Source organism: Brassica rapa, chromosome A01, assembly GCF_000309985.2.
Source record: "Brassica rapa cultivar Chiifu-401-42 chromosome A01, CAAS_Brap_v3.01, whole genome shotgun sequence".
Classification (NCBI taxonomy): Eukaryota; Viridiplantae; Streptophyta; class Magnoliopsida; order Brassicales; family Brassicaceae; genus Brassica; species Brassica rapa.
In genome coordinates this window covers 26,232,732-26,253,178 of record NC_024795.2, presented here as the reverse complement: position 1 = coordinate 26,253,178, position 20,447 = coordinate 26,232,732, and the positions used below count along the sequence as shown (strand labels likewise).

Genomic DNA, 20,447 nt, shown 5'->3' with positions numbered 1-20,447 from the left:
GTAAATGAGGCATTCAGTAATAAATATCCTTCCAACAATTGATATCTCTTTTATCATAATAAACTCAGACCTATACATTGATGTTTCAACTCTTCATTTTTGTTTGTTTAGGATGAATAGAAAACAGAGTTAAAAAGGTTTTCTTTTTTTGTTATATATAAAGAAAAAAAGAGAAGGAACTTGAAGTGTTTCTGCAATGTGTTTTATATATAGTGGATATGTTGAATATATAGAATAATATATTATAGATTGTGGTGAAATGTGAGTCAAGGGGTAGAAGAAGGTCCAGCCAATTCACCACCGCCTGAGATGGAGATGAGAGGTCGGCGTAAGATACTTCTACTAACGAGATGTGAATCAAGAAACACAACAATGACTGTTATATCATCATGAAAATGTCTCCTCACTCCTCTGTCAATCTTTTTAAGATCTGAATATCTCATCTCTCTCTTCTTTGCTGCTTCTCTTAGAGCTGTTTTTATGAGCTTCCTCGCAATCCCCTGCACACATACATACGTTTCAATCAACATGAAGAGGAAAAGAAAAAGAAAGAAACAAAGAGTCTTACATTACGAGGGCCAGTGTTCACAATGTCAACAGCTTCCTGATTGGTCATGTGCTCCCATAAGCCGTCTGATGCAAATATGAGAAACTTATCCTCTGAATGGATTTTGTGTACTGTAATTGCAGGCTCTGCTAAAAGGATTGGTGTATGAAAAGTCTCAGGCACCCTGAACTTTGCTAATAACGGCTCCCTGTTGAACTCTGCTTTCTTCAAGTAAGCATCACCTATTGACCGTGACACCTTCAAGAAACAGAAGGTATCAAAGAGAGAATCTTCTATGCTTCTCTTCTCAAAGTGACGATGTTCAAAGACACAAAACGTTATTTTTTTACCTGTATAATACCTTTGACACGCCATACTTTGTGCTTCAAGACCACAATCTGAGGATCATCAGGATGCAACAACCGCAACTCCTCTCTCACAGATTCATAACTTGCGTTGTGCTCAGAAGATAACTGAACCGCCTTGACAATTTTATATGCTTTCTCCAATCTTCCTAGCACAACCCGAGAGTCTCCCGCGTTAGCAATGTACAAAGATCCACTACATATGATCCCTACCAGACAACAAGCTCCAACAGAAGCAATCTGAGGCTTTGTCTGCCATTGCCGCCGCACAAGAGAAAGAAACTCCTCTTCCGTAGCTAAAAACGCTTTCGTTATGACAGATGCAGACATTCCATGATTCTCCGACGTGAACTCTGCATCAAGAGAAAGTGTCAACACTAGTGTTCTAAAAATCAGTCTAGGAGGCGCCTAGGCGCCCTCATAAACATTAATCCTCTATAAGATTGAGTGAAACAATTTTTTCAAAACAATTTTTTAAAAAATTGGTTTAAATGTTTGAAAAAAAAAATCTGCCTAGGCGCCCTCGTAAACATTAATCCTCTATAAGACGCCTAACCACCGCCTAGCGATTGAACATTGGTCAACACACAATCTAGTTCAACACACAAAGCAAAGACAACCACATACTACTTACTTCTGATGTTATCGAAGAGGTGTTTATTAACAAACCGAGCTGCTTCAGGACCACCATGACCATCATAAACACCAACAAAAGTAGCTTGAGGACCCGAATCAAACATACTAACGGGACCAGACTCAAGCTTGCTATGATCTTCAAGAAGATTGTTAGCTTGAATCACAGACATTGAAAACTCTCCAGCAACATGGTTACCAGAATCTTTATACCAAAGAAGCCCATCACACCTTCCATTAACATCTCCTCTAGTTGAATGATCTCCCTTCACAGAAGGTTTTCTCCAACATGGTGCTACGATCCGCAATATAGTCTCTGATACCATAACCCCTCCTCAAAGCTTCACTTTCATCCAAAGATATAAACTTTTTTTTTAAAACCCAACAGATCAAAAACTTGCTATTCCTCCTTCCCTAACCAAAAAATAAAAAATAAAAATCTATTACATAAACTCAATAACAACGGATCGTTGTCTGGAAATCAGACAGAACTGGATCAAACAATACCTTTTTGTTAGACCGTGAAGAACGGGATCAAGATCGAGATCGGGAAGTAGATTGTTTTCTGATGAGGAGTTACGATGCGAGGGGAAAGATCGTAACTCCGATTGGATTTACAGGAGAAAGAGGGGGAAGAGAGATTGACAAATCTAGTTGCGACTCTGTCTGAATTCCATATTTGGGGGTTTGATTTCTCTGTATTTTCTGTCTTTTTAATTTTTAATTTTTTTTTTTAATTTTCTGTTTCCGATTACTTTTTTCTCCATTTGTTTTTCGAGTTTAGCTGTTTAGGCCATTGACCTCACAAACAACCCGGCTTTTTAGGCAGTTTTTTCTCCTAAATTTAGCATATCCCTTATATACTAAAGCGCAAGTCGCCTGGCGAATCAAATAGTGACATGTGGAAAAGTCTTACAAAACAATAAAAATTAAAAACAGAATTAAAATGTATCATTTTCCCTTCGATGAAAAGATAAAGCTGCATGTGTCAAGTAAAAAAAAGTTTCATAAGTATCTCAACTGTTCCTCAATCAAAGCCATGATCCCCACTTTTTTACGTAAACGGTTTGGAGCTAATTTGAATAGAATTTTAAATTATCTCTTTTTCGCATTGACTATAAAATCATTTCAACAACAATTTTTTTTCTTTTGTTAGTTCTCACTGGTTTCTTCATATTTTTTTTTCTTCTTTTTCTGCATCAGTTTTAAACTTCTAGCATTCATTGCATAAATTATTTTTTTGTATGCCGGCTTTTTCACTAAGTTTCATAATCAGTTCATATGAAACTTATGATGCAAATTCTGAGTTAACAAGAAAAATTAAGCATCGATCTTTGTATTTTTGAGAATATTTTAGTATGTTGCATACATGCATCAGAAATCAAAGCTAAAAGAAGATGAAAAAGAAGAAGAAAATATGAGGAATCAAAGAAAAGTTTGGAAGAGATACGTTCTGAGTAAAGTTAGTGAAGGTTGAAGACAATGGATAGATAGAGTTGCAGAACGTTTAACCATTCATAATTCAGGTAAACAATAATTTTAGTTACTTTTTACTTTTTATCATTTTAAATTAAATTTCTAATCATTTTCTTTAATTAGTTTTGAAATTTCTCAAATTTTCTTTTACAATTTTTCTACGTTGTTTTAATGACTATCTAAAACAGAAAATAGTTAAAGTTTTTAGATAAACACTTTTCTTGAAATCCTTAATTAATAATTCAAGAAAACAATTTTTTAATAAAAATAATCTAAATTTGTAAATTAGTCTTTAACACAAAATAAGTAAAGCGGATAAAAACTATAATAATTAAGATTAAAAATTTAAATTGTCAGAGAAACAAAATGTAATCATAAAAATCAAATTTTACCCTCAATATTTTTGGAAAATAATTGTAAACATGTAACCATTTAAAATAATATCATTTTTGTTTGACCCTTTCCGTTTCAACCTATTTTTTTAAATTTGAATGCACCAGTGTTATTCAGGTTCATAAAATATTTGACAGAAAACAATTTAATTCTGAGTGAAAATTATAACATGATCAAATAATTTTGAAGACAATAAAACTGATCCGTGCTTAGCACGGGCGTTGATACTAGTGTTTCTCTATTTCTCAAGATTAATAATTTTTTCTTTTACTAATTTAGATATTTGTTTTCATTTTTAAAAAAACTTTAAATATAAAACAAGCCGTTTGTAGTGGTTAAATGGTTGAAAGGCCAATATTTGAAAATTTTCAATACAAAACTAATCATGATTTTTTTTTGATCAGAAATTAATCATATGATTAAATAGTGAAAGTTTTGAAGATTATAGTTAAAAAGACACCTCCTGGTTGGACTTTGGAGGGCATTCATAGTCAAGAAAAATAAGACTATTATAGGTGAACACTTACACTTAACACACAGGCCCGGTTCAAAGAATAGATGGGCCATGTGCCGTATTAATTTTTTTCCCTTTAATTATGCTTGCTTTTAGAAGGTGCCCTTGTGCACTTACACTGTCATACCCTTGAAGCCCGGCCTGCCTAAACCAGTAAACCATGGCACCTTTTCTATTTCACCCTAACAATACAATGCAAACCATATACATCTTAAAATTATAATTTTTATATAAGCTTAATATCTGCTGTCTGCAATTTGGCATGTTGCCATGTTGGACGTCGAATCCTAGACCTTCACATGTCAGTTTTTTTTTTTCTACCGGTATTAACCTGCATAGTCTCATATATTTAAAAGTTCTGTATGTACTTTCTAAAATAAAACTCTTTAAAAACTGTAAATTACCTTAAAAAACGGATTATACACAACATATGTATGTCTCTGATCTTAGTCAGCACCTCTAAATGCATCAGTATGAATTATATTCATTTCCGGTAAGAGCTAAGAACTACTATATTGTTTTGGTTCATTATTAATCAGCAACAGCATATAGATATATATGATATTTTGCATATCCACAATATATCTCTGTTTTAAAATAAACGATTTGTAAACTGTAAACAACTTGGTCCATATAGTCAAAGAAAATCAGAAATGAAATGAAAATGAAAGAGACGAGATATTGGCCGGTGTAGGGTGTCATAAGGCATTCTAGAATGATTGAGATGCAATATTTAAATCATCCTCTAATTAAAGTGGACAGGACAATTAGGTAATTTACAACCAGACGACGGAAAGTGGGGGGTGGTGGAGAGAGACGATAAGAGTTGGAAACGCGTCTCTCTTGAGGCTCATATTCCATTCATTTCCTCTCTCTCTCTGTCTCTTCATCGCTTTTATCTCTCTATATTCTCAATTCGTAAGCTCGCCGGAGAACGTGAAAAACAATATACATGGCGCAGAGAACGGAGAAGGAAGAGACGGAGTTCAAGGTCCTCGAAACCTTGACCACCACCACCCCGACGCTCTGCTCAAACAACTGCGGCGTTACAGCGAATCCAGCGACCAACAACATGTGTCAGAAATGTTTCAACGCCTCCGTCGCCGCCGCCGGCGTAGACTCAACCTCGATCTTGAAGAGATCAGCCAGATCCGTCAACCTCCGATCCACGCCAGCGAAGGTCGTGATTCGTCCCAGGGAGATCGACCCGGTTAAGAGAGACCAACAGACGATAAACCGGTGTTCCGGTTGTCGGAAGAAGGTCGGTTTGACCGGGTTCAGATGCCGGTGCGGCGACCTTTTCTGCGCCGAGCACCGTTACTCGGATCGCCACGATTGCAGCTACGACTACAAAACCGCCGGACGCGAGGCGATCGCTAGAGAGAATCCTGTCGTCAAGGCGGCGAAGATGGTCAAAGTTTAACGTTTAATTCAAATCGATTCAATCGTGAAAACTTATGGTGGTTCAAGCAAAAAGGTCCGTTAAGACAGAAGCTCGGAGTCGGAGACATCGGTTAGATGTTGTCTGTTTGTAATGAAAGATCATAGAGATTCTCTGCTGGATTAAAATCTGAACCCAAAATTTATTTCTTTTACTTTTTTTTTTCTTCTTTTTCTAGTGTATGATTAATTATTGTTTGGCTTTACGAATTCAAGACAAAGTTGTCGAGTGGCATGTGTATTGTAGATTCGGTAGAAATGAAGGGTGTTTTTGGTAATTTAGGTAACGTGTCTCTGGTTTCGTGTGCTACTTTATCAAATGTTTATAGGGAATTCGGCCAAAAAAAACCTCAACTTTACACGAATTGCCAAAACAAACATGAACTTTGGGGCTGGCCAAAAAAACACCAAACTTTCATTGACTTTAGAATTAATTAACAATGTTTTCGCTGACTTGCCAATTTAGCACGCCGTCAACAAATTTAACAGAAATATTTGACGTCGTTTATTGTTGACGTTAAGTGAAACGACGTCGTTTTCAAATGAGATGAAACGACGTCGTTTTACACGATTTAAAATTAAAAATATGTAAACCCCTGGATTCGAACCCAGGTTGGTTGGTTAAATGGGAAGGTATTTTACCACTAGGCTACTGGCACTTTCAATGTACTTACTAACATGTTTATTTTTATTTGGTACATATTAAATATAAGAAATTCTCTAAAAACTTAATAAGATCTTTAAAATTCCAAAAAATTAAAAAATAAAGAAGATTTTTATAAAATTAATTTAGAAATTAAAATTAAAAATAAGATTTTATTTTTCTTTTTAAAAAATAAAAACTCTTCCAAAATTTTCTAAAAACTTAAAAAGATCTTTAAAATTCCAAAAAATTGAAAAAATAAAGAAATTTTTTATAAAATTAATTTTGAAATTAAAATAGAAAATAAAATTTTATTTTTTCTTTTCAAAAAAATAAAAAATCTTCCAAAATTTTCAATTTTTTTAATACATTTGCTAAAAGTTGAAATTAATTATACACACATAAAAAGTTGATAATTCTAACTTTAATTTTTTGCATTTTATTATAATTTTTAAAAATTTGGATTTTTTTTAAAAAATGAAAATTTTGGAATTTTTTTGATTTTTTAAAGAAAAACAAATATTTAATTTTAATTCAAAATTAATTTTATGAAATTTTTGGAAGATTTTTTTATTTTTTTTAAAGGAAAATAATTTTTTATTTTTTTTAAAGAAAGATAAAATTTTATTTTCAATTTTAATTTCAAAATTTATGTTATAAAAAATTTCTTTAATTTTTTCAATTTTTTGGAATTTAAAGTTCGTTTTAATTTTTTAGAAAGAAAAATAAAATCTTATTTTTAATTTTAATTTCTAAATTAATTTTATAAAAATCTTCTTTGTTTTTTAATTTTTTGGAATTTTAAAGATCTTATTAAGTTTTTAGAGAATTTTTTATATTTAATATGTACCAAATAAAAGTAAACATGTTAGTAAGTACATTGAAAGTGCCAGTAGCCCAGTGGTAAAATACCTTCCCATTTGACCAACCAACCTGGGTTCGAATCCAGGGGTTTACATATTTTTAATTTCAAATCGTGTAAAACGACGTCGTTTCATCTCATTTGAAAACGACGTCGTTTTACTTAACGTCAACAATAAACGACGTCAAATATTTCTGTTAAATTTGTTGACGGCGTGCTAAATTGGCAAGTCAGCGAAAACATTGTTAATTAATTCTAAAGTCAATGAAAGTTTGGTGTTTTTTTGGCCAGCCCCAAAGTTCATGTTTGTTTTGGTAATTCGTGTAAAGTTGAGGTTTTTTTTGGCCGAATTCTCAATGTTTATATACTAGTCCATTGTGCGTCACAACTCACTATAGCCCAATTTCTCTCGACAACTTTGCTTGGCGTATAGAAGAGCGGCCAACAACATGATTGACTTGTATGCTAATAATTTTATTTCGTTTATTAACTTAATATCTTTGTGTGATGCAGTATCATGTGAATCACACAAGAAATATCCCGCGAAAAGACGAAGAAGAGATTTTTATTATATCATGCAACTATCGTTATTATACAATAAATAAAAGTGACCAATGTGTTACTCCAACCATATGTGAAAAGTCTTATTCGCCTCGTCGTTTGTCCTAACAAATAATGCAATTACACAAGTTGGTTGGAAGTTAATTAAAATGTCAAACATCAACTTGGAAAGAGAGGAGAGTAGTCAACTGGTGGGAATGTTGTACAAGTTGTCTTCGACCTTCCTCAATTCCAAAACGTAATCGCATGCATATATCTCTCATACGACTTTTAGTTTGGTAAAACAAAATGTAAACTGATTCATTTAATAGGACATTCTTTCTTTAACTACTGTCACTATGATCCAACATAGGGGTGACATAAGCATAGAGCTAAATGAAACATAGGCCTATAGCCCCAAAATCTTAGGAATAATATACGTAGAAATAAGTTTCCAAATTTGTAAAGAGAAAATTAATATAGAAACCTTTACTAACTAACTGCCTCTGCGGATCCAACAAGTACCTTTGTAGAACATTCCGTCGTTATTATTATTTTATTTCAACCACAAAACAAAAAAGCAGTAACTGCAACTATCATACACAATTTTACCCCAAAAAGAACTATCATAAAAATACCTGTACTACTACTGTAGCACAGCACACATAGATTCGGCCCAGTAAATTTAGGCCCAGCCCATTATGAGCATAAACCTCCTGTGTGTTGTGTTTATAAAAAGATTTTACGAAAGGACTTGTAATTTTATTTATTTTTGTTCAATTTCTCTCTGTCCAATTCGTTCCGTCTGTCGAAGGCCGAAGCCAAATCCCTTAATCAGAGATCGAGCGAGAGAGTTGCTCTTTGGATTCTTCCCCGAAAGACAAAGAACCAAACCGTAAACATCTCCACAGACCAAGAGGTTGTTTAAATCTCTCTGTTCTCGAATTGAATCTTAGGGTTTATACTGATTTTGTTGTTTTCGTGTTGTGTCATTGCGGCGGAAAAGTTAGGTTTTTTATTTTGGATACGATCTCGATGGGAAGCAGCGACGGTGATGATCGGACCTTCAATGGTGATTTCAGTGAGGAAGGAGTTGTGAAGTTGAAAGAGAGAGTGAAGGTTAAGCTGAAGGAGTACATGGGAGATTACACTGATGACATTCTTGTGGTATGATTATTTCCTCATCATTGAGGTTGAATGTGATAATTTGCTTTCTTGGATTGGTGATTGATTCTACACGTTGATGGTGTTAATTCATCTTCTTTGTTGTTAGCTAGTGTTGCTGAGTTTTTTAGTGTATTGTGATGGTAACAAGTTTCCTAGAAATCTAATGACAGTGATGTATATTTTTGTGTGCTTATAGGAATATGTGATAGTGTTACTTAAGAATGGGAGGAGGAGAGAGGAAGCTAAGAATGAATTGAAGATCTTTCTTGCTGATGATAGCGATTCTTTTGTGGCCTGGTATGTATATGTCTCTTGCACTTTGTGAAAACTAAGTTTTGTTGTCTCTCTGTAGAAATTTTAACTCACTAGGAGAGTATTTACAGGTTGTGGGATCATCTGGCTGAGAGTATGGATGAATACTTTACTAGTTCTCATGTTGAGAAAACTACCGTGAGAAGCTCATTGGTAAGTAGTCTGAATGAGGATAAGGCACTAGTGCAAATGGATTCCGAATCTGAAAAGGGACGAGCACCATCTCGGCGCAGTAGACAGTGGAGAACCCAGCCGAATGCTACTGACGTTCCTCCTCTTCTGAGTTCTGAGGTTCACAAAGTTCATAACTACGAGAAGGAAGATCACAGAGAAAGACATGGTAAACTGTCTCCGTCTCCGAAGACTCATTCCCATAGGAAAAGGAGTAAAACTGACAGCTCCCGGAATGAACAGGTCTGTATTTTGTGATTTTCTGCTTAATAGCAATCACCACTTAGTTCCTGGAGTAGAAAGTTTGAAAAATATGCATAAAAAGTTAACTGGATGGGTGTCAAATCGTATTGTGAAGATGTTCTGAGTGTCAAATTTAGGCCAGAGGGTACCTTTGCGTTCTGCTTCAGGCACTCTTGACTTTGTGTGATTGGGTTACCTTTTGCCAGTCTTCTAATGCATATCCTGATGTAAATCTAATGTACGGATAGTGTTATGGTTCTCTGATCATCTTTCTTTGACTTCTATGATAGAGGGAGGCTAAACCTGTTGTTTCTAGCCGGCTGCTTCAGTTTGCTATGCGAGATGCTCTGGGTACATCAAAGCCCACTGAACCCTCATTAAAACGTCTCCGCTCAGTGGTCTCCGCATCGACTCAAGACTCATCTGAACCGGACCCACCTCGGAAAACCCGATCTGTTGCGAAGACCGTGAACCCCATGGCCACTGTTGTGAAAGCTGTCGCCGAAGCAGCTGAAGGTGCCAAGAATCCAAAAGCTGGGAGAAGCGTCTTTGACAGAATCAGCCACTCAGCGGGTTTTCCTGAAACTTCGAACCAACGTATGATACTCGGTGAAGTCCCCCCTAAGAATGAAGAACGTAGCGTAGATCAGGAAACGGTTGACAACAATGGAGTGTATGTTGAGAACATGACGACTTTTGACACTGGCTTGCAGCCAAGCAGACTCGGTTCAAGTGTCAATGGGTCTTACTCGAGTTCTTCACTTGGGAACAGAATTAACAATCCGAAAAGTCTGCAGCGTCGTTTAGTCGATGACCCTAATAGAGTTAAAGGGACGGATTATCAAAATCACTTTACTGAAGTTGCAACCAAGCAGAAGAATGGAGGTTTCTCTGGCAATGCAGATACAGGGAAGACAGTGAAGTTAGAGGAGCAGATGAAAGTTCCAGGTGTGGGCCTGCAAAGATATACATCTAGTGAAGCTATCACAGAATCATCAACGGTGAAACCTGCTGCCATTGCGAAAGAAGACTCATTGATTAAGAAACCTGTTCCTGGTGAGTTTTTTTTAAAAAGATACATGGTATTGTAACTTCTTGGGTTCCTGTTGGTTAAGTTCTTCTTCATGAGTTGGTCTAAACATGATATACTGGTATTTGTAGGGACATTATCTACTAGCCGCCCTCTGGAAGATGCTAAGTCTCGAACAATCTTTGTCGCCAATGTAATGACTGTGACTCTTTATTTACTCCTGAACTGAAACTGAGCGAATTTGTTTTTCATTGGTTGTATTAATTCGAGTGTGGTTTGGTCGTAAAACAGGTTCATTTTGGTGCCACCAAGGATAGCCTTTCAAGGCATTTCAACAAGTTTGGTGAAGTGCTTAAAGCTGTCATAGTTATAGATCCAGCGACAGGGCAACCAAGTGGGTAAGTTATCTGCATTCAGGACCTTGCAAAGTTTAGTTACCGGAGGCTTTTAAGTGACCAAAGTTGTTCGCCTTTTGCAGATCAGCATATATCGAGTTCACGCGCAAAGAGTCTGCAGAGAGTGCATTATCTCTGGACGGTACCTCATTCATGTCTCGGATTCTCAAGGTAAAAAAATATTGAAAATCTCATGTAGGTGTTTGGTAGTCTTTAGGAATGGTTAAGAGTCTTAGTTTGTATTTTTCTGATGGATGCAGATTGTGAAAGGAAGCAATGAACAACAACAGGAGGCTGCGTCGAGCATGTCATGGTCTCGAGCAGGAAGGTACGCAAGAGCCTCCTCACCTTACAGAAGAGGTATCCCCGGTGGTGCATTTAGGGGTCGTTCTGTTGTTAGAGGTGGAGCCAGGAGTATGCAATGGAAACGTGATTCAGCTGAGACTGGCACCAACAGCGTTGCAGCAGCTCCAAGTACTCGTAGTATGACTTACGTCCGAACAGATTCTTAATCAAACGGAAATGCAACAGCCTGATGAGATAAAAGAGAAGCAATAAGAGCTTAGGAACCAAAAAAGAAGATGAGTTTAATCATCTGCATTATCGGATTTTTTTTTTTCATTTTGTTTTCTTCTCTACGATCATACTCCTATTGACGACGATTATGGTTCTTTTTTTCCTGTATGGATATTAAAAAAAACAATAAAAATGTATTTCAAGTATCTCTGTTCCATTTTCATGGGGGATATAAAGAGGAACAAATTTCCGCAACATGTGTAACAATGTTACTTGTAATTCTATCTCTTTTTTATGTCTAATTATATTAAATTATTGATGAATTAGATATTAACAAAATAGATAAATCTAGATCGAATAAGACCAAGTTTAATTGTTTTAAAATGGTTTAAACTGATTTGAATTATGAATTTTAGGAAAATCGTTTCGGCTATAACAGTTATTACCTGGACCGACCTTTAGAACATTGCTTTAACATCACTTGATAGCCTAAACACTTAAAAAGTAACCACCATAATCGGTCCTGAGACTCCCGACAAGTGCTCTTAATCCAAGAAAAAAAAAGACACGACACAAGTGTCCTCAAAGTGTGGAGAAAGACACTCTCTTCTTCATGTCTAAACAAGACACCAAATCAAACTTACAGATCTCTGCTCTATAAAAAGCTCACACCATATCCACAAAAATCAACCTCATCAACCAAATCCACACAATGTCTTCTACTTCTGCTTCACTTACACTCTTCTTCTTCTTCTTCTTTGCTTCTACATTCCTCTACGCCAACGCATTCAACATCACACGCATCTTAAACCTGAACAATGAGTTCTCCTCTTTCAACAACCTCCTCTCCCAAACCGGGCTCGCTTCCACCATCAACTCCCGTCAAACCATAACCGTCCTCGCCCTTTCCAACGACGCAATGTCCATATTCTCCGACCAATCAACCGAAGACAACAAGAAAAGCCTCAGCCTCCACATCGTCTTAGACTACTACGACATCAAGAAACTCAAGAGTCTCAACAAAAGATCAGTAATACTCACCACTCTCTTCCAATCAAGCGGTCAAGCCAAAGGCCAACAAGGGTTCATAAACGCAACCGTTATGAACAACGGTGACGTCATGTTTGGATCTGCGGTTCGTGGATCTCTCCTTGACTCTAAGCTTATAGACTCTGTTGCCACCCATCCATATAACATCTCGGTGCTTCATATTAGTAGTTACATACCTATAATGAATCCTGAAGGTCCTTCTGATCATGGTTCATCATCTACACCACTTCCTCCACAACCTCCTAATGATGATGATTATACATTTGACGAGCCACCATCCCCACCTTCCTCTACTACTAAGCCTTTTGTTGCTGCTGCTACTGCCGCTACTGCTAAGCCACCTTCTGCTGCAAAAGCCAACTCCACAACAAGTGGAGTTTCAGCGATTAATGCTCCTGACTTGGCGTTTGCGTTTGCGTTTGTGATCTCATCCTTTTGGTTCTTCATGACGGTCTAGTGAATAACAACAGAGTGCAAGAATGAAATAAACCAGATCAGCTTTCTGAAAGCCAGAAAAAAAAAAGTGGAGATGAGCAGCAAAGCTTTCAAGCTTTTACACCCAAAACACATAAGAACACTTCAAGCTTCATAATTTCTATGGAATAAGGCAACAAAATCCAAAGAACAAATAAAGTGACTTATGATATACAATAAGGATGGAGAAAGTTGTAAAACTCAAAATTTTCTTTATTTGGAAGCTGTGAATGATTTGAAATGTAAACAATAAAGAATATAAAACATGTAAGGTTTTTCTCAATGTTCAAAAATGGTAGATGGTAAATAGATGCTCAGTAGAATTTTATAGTTATATTAGATGTTTTAGTTTTAAAATTTAATTATAAAATTATTTTGATGAACTCTTAAAATTAGATATACAAAAATAAAGAAATTAGACAAATTTCTGAATTTGGACTAACATCATTACTTGATTAAGAGATTTATATCAATTTAGATTGATTTAAACGGATTTAAATTGTTTTAAACGGATTAAAATCAATTCAACTATCACTGATTTGCTGCATATTCCAAGTGTTAGAACATTGGTTTTTCTTACTAAATGGTGTATTGTGTTTGGTTACATTACTTCCCAGTTTCAAATGTAAGTCGGAAAGAAAGGCAACATTGCTGTTCCATTAGCCACTCTATTTGTACAAACTTTGTTCACCTTGCCACCTTCTTCTGCAAAAGACAACTCAACAACAAGTGGAGTTTCAGCGATTAGTACTCCTTACTCGACGTTTGCATTTTTGATCTAGTCCTTTTGGTTCTTTATGACGGTGTGGTGATGAATAACAGAGTGCAGGAATGAAATAAATCACATTAGATTTCTGAAAGCCATAAAAAAAATGGAGATTAGCAGCAAAGCTTACTCAAACACACAAAAGAGCACTTCAAGCTTTACAAGTTCTATTGAATAATGCAATACAGTCCAAAGAAGAAATAAAGTTAAAACTCGAAAATCTTTATTTGGAAAAGCTTGTATTTGATATATACAAATTGAGATTTTAATTGAAATCAATAAAGAAAAACTAAAATCTGTGAAGATTTCCTTACTAAATGGTGCATTATTGTTTGGTTGCATTACTTCCAAACAGTGTTCTAACAGTAAATAAAATAATTTATTTTAGAATATAATTTTTAAAATCAATAGGCATTAAAAAAATCAGTTTAAATTTTCGCCTAAAGAATAATTCTTTATAAAACATATAATCACCATTTAACGATTTTTTAAACATTGCTTTCAAATGAAGAAAAAAAAAGAAAAGCAACACTAGATTAGAAATGTTTATTACTTTTAGCTATGGAAAGGCAAAAGCATCTCCAAGAACATGAAGCACACACTTCACATCCATATCTATCCCCAAAAACCAACAACAAAGTCTTCAAGACAAAGGAAACAAGCTCAGGCTCTATACATGCAGAGTGGCTTTGATTAAAGGAAACCAAAAAAGAAAGTTTTCAAAATGCAGTAAAATTTGCTCCTTTCTTGAGTCAGTGATGTAACCCGTTTCCGTTGCTATACACATTGCCGTTCATATAAAATTTCCCCATTGCTGTTCCATTGGCCATTCCATTAATCAAAACTTTGTTCATCTTGCCACTTGCTTGCAGAACTGCTTCTAGACACCCAGACGCTGCTGCTATAAGACCTGTTTTGTAACAAAATGTTTCTTAGTAAAATCCCACAAACACAATCAACACAGGCTCTTGCCATTATGCTACATAACCATGCGTTCTTACCAAGAAACAATGCTGAAGGTTTTCCTGGTCTGGACTTGAACTCAGGATGGAACTGAACACCTACAAAGTATGGATGATTTTGGAGTTCCACAATCTGCACCTCACACACGAAAGCTATTCATACACTGTTCTTCTAAGCTCTCACTGAAGCTACACATTAAGCATGGTTTGTACGAACATATTACCTCCATACGACGCCCAGTCCCATCCTTCCCAACGAATGAGAGTCCAGCATTCTCAATTTCTGGTATCATATCTGGATTTACCTGCCATTATAAGAAAACATGTCACATTTTCAACGACACAGGAGTCAGGAGAGAGCTCATGGAAACAAACAAACAAGAAGCTGTATTACCTCATATCTGTGCCGGTGTCTCTCATCAACATACTTTGCATTACCGTACCTAAAAATAGAGAAATAACAAATTATAAAGACTTTCTGGCTTTGGAAATGAGTCCTAAGAGTTGTGTTATGTACTTACAACTTAGCAGACTTGCAATCAGGAACCTGAAAGTGAGTTCTCCTTGAACCTAAGCGCATTGTGCCTCCCATATGAGTTGTTGATCCCTTTTACAAAAAAGAGTGAAAACAAGGTTAGAGAAGACATTTAGAGAAATTTAAAGCATGTAATCAGCCAAATGAGAAGATTATATGGGTCTAGTAGACTAGTACTTCAGGCATAAATATGACGCAAGGGCTTGAAGTTTCTGGTTCAAACTCTGTGCTGTTAGCATCCTTATAGCCAAGAATGGAGCGGGCAAATTCAACAACAGCCAGCTGCATCCCCAGGCATATCCCAAGGAAAGGGACTCGGTTTTCACGTGCGTACTTTGTAGCAAGTATCTTTCCTTGCACTCCTCTATCACCAAAACCTCCGGGTACTAGAATCCCATCAGCACCCTGAAAGAAACAAGAAAAAAATTCTGATTGCTAAGTCCAACATATTTACTTAATCTCAGCATGCCAGGTTTCATAAGAATTAAACCTACCTTCAAAAGATCCCATGCAGCTTTATGGACATCTGGCGTCTGCAATGGTAAGTCGTACAAAGACTCATGAGTTTATATACACTAAGAGAAACGAAGACAAAGACTTACTTCATGTGCTGTAATCTCTTCAAGGTCACTGGCTGCAACCCACTCTACAACGAGCTTCTTGTGACATGCCACAGAAGCATGCAAAAGTGCCTGCAGAAAAATGAAAAAGCTCAGTTTACAGAATCCTCAATAACAGCGTCAGTTCAAAAGGAAATGCATAGCTATATTTGGTTTATTTAAGTACACAATTGACAGTTACCTTCAACACGGAAAGGTAAGAATCAGTAAGGCCAGTGTATTTTCCAACCATAGCAATTCTGACCTGTACCATTGAGAATGAACAATGGATTCCATTATATAGACACTCTTGGCATTGGAAACATATTTTTTAAAGAAGTTATACTTACAGGATCTTGCAGCGAATCATAAATTTTAGTTCTTTCAGTCCATTCGGTCACGTCAGCCTCTACAGCTTTGCTGCAGATTGCAGAAGGAATCAAATCTCTATTAGTAGAGAAAAAGTCATCACAGAAAAGCGAAAAGATGGTTCAGAGACAAACCCAAGGAGGTTCAACTCTTTTAAGATTGCTCCATGAGCCTTTTGATCCTATTTTAGAGAAGTTAACAACAACAAAGGAAATAAGGCTTCTTTGGCTTCATAAGTAAGGTTAGAAACTATTCAAGCCAACTTTACTTACCCTTAAAAGCAGAGGAACATGCCAGATGTTTGGAACGTCATAGAGCGTCACAATGTTTTCTTCCTAGGATACCAAAGAAAAGCAGACGAGAAGAATGTTCACTTGTTAAGACGACATCTAACCTCTCTGTCTGCTTCTACGAAATTAAATAAACATCAACAACAAATTACCGGCACATGGCAAAACTGAGAGAGTTTCGTCTTGACATTCTCTTCAAGTGCCTGTAACAAAACAAGAATCAAAAACTCCATGGCTAAATCATTAACACTACAGAACATGAAAACATTACCTTGGTGCTGCGACATGCTAGGATATTTGGTGTCAACCCAAGGCTCCTCAGTTCTCTCACACTATGCTGTGTTGGCTTCGTCTTCTGCAATACAAATATTAACAACTCTCTCAACTGTTACAAATTAAATACAATAATATATCTCCATGGAAGATATCACAGCCACATAGGAAATTACCTGTTCACCAACAACACTGAGGACAGGCACAAGACTCACATGAACCAAGCAGAAATTACCAGGTCCTATAAGAAACAACATACAGACAAAAACAGTGATGGAGCCGATAATCAACAGCCTCAAAAAAACAACTACTGCACCTTAGAGACCAAAGCTTACCAACTTTATAGGAGAATTGACCAAGGGCCTCAATAAAGGGCATAGATTCAATATCACCTGCACAGTACACAAGTAAACAAAACCCACTCATCTAAGAAACTGTCATGAATGAGTAATATCAGCCAACAAACAGTACCTACCTATAGTCCCGCCTAACTCGATGACACAAACATCAGGAGGGCCTTCCTTTCCATCCACAGGAACATTAGCTACACGCTCAATCCACTCTTGGATTGCGTCAGTAATATGCGGAACCACCTTAAAGAAAAATTAAAAAAGCTTTGCTCAAACACTCACTCAAAATTATAATCAGAGAAAGTTAAAAGCACAAGTAGATAACTTATGAACCTGTACAGTTCTTCCGAGGTAGTCCCCTTTTCTCTCCTTGTCAATAACCGACTGCAAAAACCAGGACAAAAACTGTAAGACCAGATTCTAACATGAGATAAGTAATGAGTTAGTAGTAGTAGACAGTACCTGGTATATCTTTCCGGTTGTTAAATTGTTGTCACGGGTCAATGTACTGTCTAAGAAACGCTCATAGTTTCCAAGGTCCAAGTCCACCTGAAAATGTTTTACCGCTTAGATACAACAATGCATCAATTCATGGAGCAATAAGAGGACACAATCACCAATCTGACATACCTCTCCACCATCATCCAATACAAATACTTCTCCATGCTCAAACGGAGACATTGTTCCAGCATCAGTATTAAGATAAGGATCTGCGCCAAGAAGATCATGTAAGCTTCAAAACCAAGGAACCAGTCCAAAAAAGTTTAATACTTTCTACAAATTAACTCCACTAGGCATCACAACACAAGTCATTTACATATAAAAATGATCATGTAAGCTTCAACTAAAGAACCCATCAGAAAAGTTTAATACTTTCTACAAATTAACTTCATTAGGCACCACAACACATATAAAAAAGGAGCCTTTTCTTGGTCGTTACATGTACGTGTAAATTAATCTCACCAATCTTAATGGAAGTAACACGGAGACCACAGGCTTGGAGGAGAAGTCCAATGCTACTAGCAGTGACTCCTTTTCCAAGCCCACTCACCACTCCTCCTGTCACCAAAACGTACTTCATTTTCTTCGCTTGTTCTTCAACCTAAACCATCAAAAACAGAGAACAAAGGTATAAGCCACGAGCAATCTCTTCTGTTATGTATGACTCAGACACTACCTTCGTCTGAAAGCAATGGGTTTTTAGCAAGGCGGCGGCTAATAAGCTTACTATATAACCTGCGAGTCCCCCCTCCCTCCCTATTTAAAGCCAACCAAAAATAAAGTTCGTATCTTTTTTTTTATTTAATTTTTATACTGTGGCTTTGACCCTTTCAGTGAAGAGAATGAAACAGTAGATTTCAATCTAAACCCCCTGTTCAAGACTACGCCAGGCGCTAGTCGGGCGGTCGGTGTGGGCCTAGCGAATTATCAGAAAAGCGGGATATAATCGGGGAGTACGCGGGGCGTAATTTTTCATGGAAAATGTTTTTTAAATAAAATATATATTAAACATGCCTTTAAAATATTTTCATGCCGACTAATACCAATAAATTGTCGTAGCTCGATGGTGAAAGTAGTCTTTATTTGACATGGGGTCCTGGGTTCAACTCCAGCAAGGCGTACTATTATGTGTTTTTGTCATTTTTGTAAAGAAAGGTAAAAAAGTAATTTCGGCTTTCTTCTTCTTCCTCAAGCTCTAACCTAATTTCTGCGGCCGTTTTTCTGTGTTTTCAACATAAACACCATTTTTTTTTCCGATTTACTTCATTTTAACTTAGTTTATCTATTACTAACACTAAACTATGAAAGATCTATGAGGTTATTACTGATTTTGGACTCGAAAACGCCAGATTACATACGTTTTTTTTCCTGATCCGAGTGTTGGTCCGACTATGGTAAACTCGCGGCGGCGGAGCTCCGCCGAGCGATTTTCCGGCGCAGAATCGGCCACTCCGGCCGCGTTTTCGAACAGAGTCTAAACCTACCGGTAGAAAACAATATATCAACTTATCTATTAGTATTTATTCTAGTTAACAGAATTGTAAATTGTCTTGGGTTTACAATGAGTGTAGTTTCGTCACGGGTTTGATTCCGTTATACAATCTTTTCAAAAATTTAGAAACGACGTTGTTTGGACTTGAGAAAAGATTAGAGACAGCGGTTAACTCCGTCTAATCAATATGTTACCCAAGTTAAAGTCGTTTTTAATTTGGTTTAGTCAAATTAAGTTGAAATTTAAAATGGTTCTTCAAGTTAAGCTGATGCTTTAAATAGTCCAAAAAAAATATTATGTTTTTTTCCATCAAATTTGAAAGTTGATAATTTAAATGAAAATTTTCCTTTTTTTTTTCTGTTAAGCTTTTGTATGTTTCAGAGAAGTGTTAGGGTTTGTGATTTTGCTGCACAAAGGAGACACTCCGAATGTTAGGCTTCGAATGTTTACGACCGACTCGTCCCGTACTGAAGTTAACAGTAACAAAAATCTCTACATATACTATATATCTATACGTTTTACAGTTGAACCACTTGTTCTGCACCGCTCAAACCGCAGTCACCATTCGGAAACTTAATTTTGCGGAAAGGTGCATAATTTTTTTGGCAAGATAGGCCCAAAAGAGGGTTTTGGATAGCTGTATGGGAAACTGTGCGCCCAATCTTAAAACCAATCAAAAAGTTTTCTCTTTTTTTAACAAGGAGAGGGAGAAAGGTATCAAACTATTAGAGTTATTTGTTGCTACTTTGATTGTTTGTCTTTTTGCCATTAATAGAGGCATTCACATGTTTCATCAGATAAGAGACAAGAGTCAACATGTCCCATGTACTTGTCTTCTTCTTCTTCAGCCTAAGAACCAAAAACTACCGAACAAAACTCTGGACCCACTTTTGATATTACCAGTTAGTAGTACCAAACATGTTTATTGCTGAGTGAGAAGTGTGTTTTCAACAACTACCTTATCTATTACACTGTTAGTGTTACATTTTGTATACAAGGAACGGTTTGGACTTGGATACAATCTCGTTAACATGTGTTGTTCAATGTTATTTTGGAGTTTTCAATAACACTAGCTTATCTTTGATGATTGCTTTCAAGTTTCAATAACATTTAATCAAGTATTTGAATCATTCAGAAGCCTAAGACTAATGGTGATGGTAAAAGACAGCTTGTTGCCATTTTATAAACACATAAGCTGCACTTCTTGAGCAATAAAACGGAACAGATGCAGAACATAGCAAGTAAAATAAGATGCAACACACTTTAACATCCTTATCTTTACACAAAGCTCGCTACTCATTGAGTCTTGTCAGTTCCTCCACCAGCATCGGCTTCTGAAATGGTTTTAGCCATCACCTCACCTGGAGGAGGATGGTCAAACTTACACGTTGTCCCCTACTTGTATAAGTCATTGTCTTCATGTAATACAAAACGCACCCTGCAACAGTTTTTTGGTATATTGAATTAGCTCACAAATTCAATACAAAAGCAAAGCAGTGTGGGTTCTAATCAACGTTTTGTAGTTACCTTACTTCTGGG

General features: G+C 36.3%; 5 protein-coding genes across 9 annotated transcripts; 3 read left to right on the top strand and 2 right to left on the bottom strand.

Moving 5' to 3' along the window:
• Window positions 1-5: 5 nt before the first annotated feature.
• LOC103845379 (probable protein phosphatase 2C 38) lies at window positions 6-2,376 on the bottom strand. Of its 2 annotated transcripts, none has more exons than XM_009122235.3 (5): window positions 2,053-2,376; window positions 1,547-1,954; window positions 898-1,265; window positions 569-805; window positions 6-500 (listed from the first exon to the last, which is right to left on the bottom strand). In XM_009122235.3, exons 2-5 carry the CDS (start codon window positions 1,869-1,871, stop codon window positions 267-269), a joined length of 1,164 nt encoding a protein of 387 aa, XP_009120483.1. In that variant the 5' UTR covers window positions 1,872-1,954; window positions 2,053-2,376; the 3' UTR covers window positions 6-266. The 2 variants fall into 2 exon arrangements, with proteins under 2 accessions (XP_009120483.1, XP_009120474.1); XM_009122226.3 differs by having other exon boundaries at window positions 1,547-1,959; window positions 2,053-2,375.
• A 2,320-nt stretch (window positions 2,377-4,696) lies between these two features.
• On the top strand, window positions 4,697-5,650 carry LOC103845370 (zinc finger A20 and AN1 domain-containing stress-associated protein 5). Its single transcript, XM_009122214.2, has one exon. The coding sequence runs from the start codon at window positions 4,881-4,883 to the stop codon at window positions 5,349-5,351; it is 471 nt and encodes a 156-aa protein (XP_009120462.1). The 5' UTR covers window positions 4,697-4,880; the 3' UTR covers window positions 5,352-5,650.
• Window positions 5,651-7,924: 2,274 nt separating this feature from the next.
• Window positions 7,925-11,455, top strand: LOC103845348 (protein gar2). Of its 4 annotated transcripts, none has more exons than XM_018656027.2 (9): window positions 7,925-8,335; window positions 8,424-8,580; window positions 8,777-8,877; window positions 8,964-9,306; window positions 9,597-10,362; window positions 10,468-10,529; window positions 10,628-10,734; window positions 10,815-10,902; window positions 10,992-11,455. In XM_018656027.2, exons 2-9 carry the CDS (start codon window positions 8,449-8,451, stop codon window positions 11,241-11,243), a joined length of 1,851 nt encoding a protein of 616 aa, XP_018511543.1. In that variant the 5' UTR covers window positions 7,925-8,335; window positions 8,424-8,448; the 3' UTR covers window positions 11,244-11,455. The 4 variants fall into 4 exon arrangements, with proteins under 4 accessions (XP_018511543.1, XP_033148370.1, XP_009120442.1 ...); XM_033292479.1 differs by having other exon boundaries at window positions 7,927-8,333; window positions 8,427-8,580; XM_009122194.3 differs by having other exon boundaries at window positions 7,928-8,332.
• Window positions 11,456-11,730: 275 nt separating this feature from the next.
• Window positions 11,731-13,112, top strand: LOC103845337 (fasciclin-like arabinogalactan protein 14). The gene has a single exon (XM_009122176.3). It carries the CDS (start codon window positions 11,960-11,962, stop codon window positions 12,752-12,754), a length of 795 nt encoding a protein of 264 aa, XP_009120424.2. The 5' UTR covers window positions 11,731-11,959; the 3' UTR covers window positions 12,755-13,112.
• Window positions 13,113-14,054: 942 nt separating this feature from the next.
• LOC103845327 (CTP synthase) lies at window positions 14,055-18,255 on the bottom strand. The gene is made up of 22 exons (XM_009122167.3): window positions 18,093-18,255; window positions 17,879-18,017; window positions 17,546-17,625; window positions 17,378-17,464; window positions 17,249-17,299; window positions 17,041-17,158; window positions 16,901-16,957; window positions 16,742-16,806; window positions 16,564-16,647; window positions 16,445-16,495; window positions 16,275-16,337; window positions 16,137-16,183; window positions 15,984-16,053; window positions 15,836-15,898; window positions 15,637-15,726; window positions 15,529-15,567; window positions 15,212-15,439; window positions 15,021-15,106; window positions 14,894-14,942; window positions 14,724-14,804; window positions 14,539-14,632; window positions 14,055-14,447 (listed from the first exon to the last, which is right to left on the bottom strand). Exons 2-22 carry the CDS (start codon window positions 17,994-17,996, stop codon window positions 14,290-14,292), a joined length of 1,779 nt encoding a protein of 592 aa, XP_009120415.1. The 5' UTR covers window positions 17,997-18,017; window positions 18,093-18,255; the 3' UTR covers window positions 14,055-14,289.
• Between the last annotated feature and the right edge of the window lie 2,192 nt (window positions 18,256-20,447).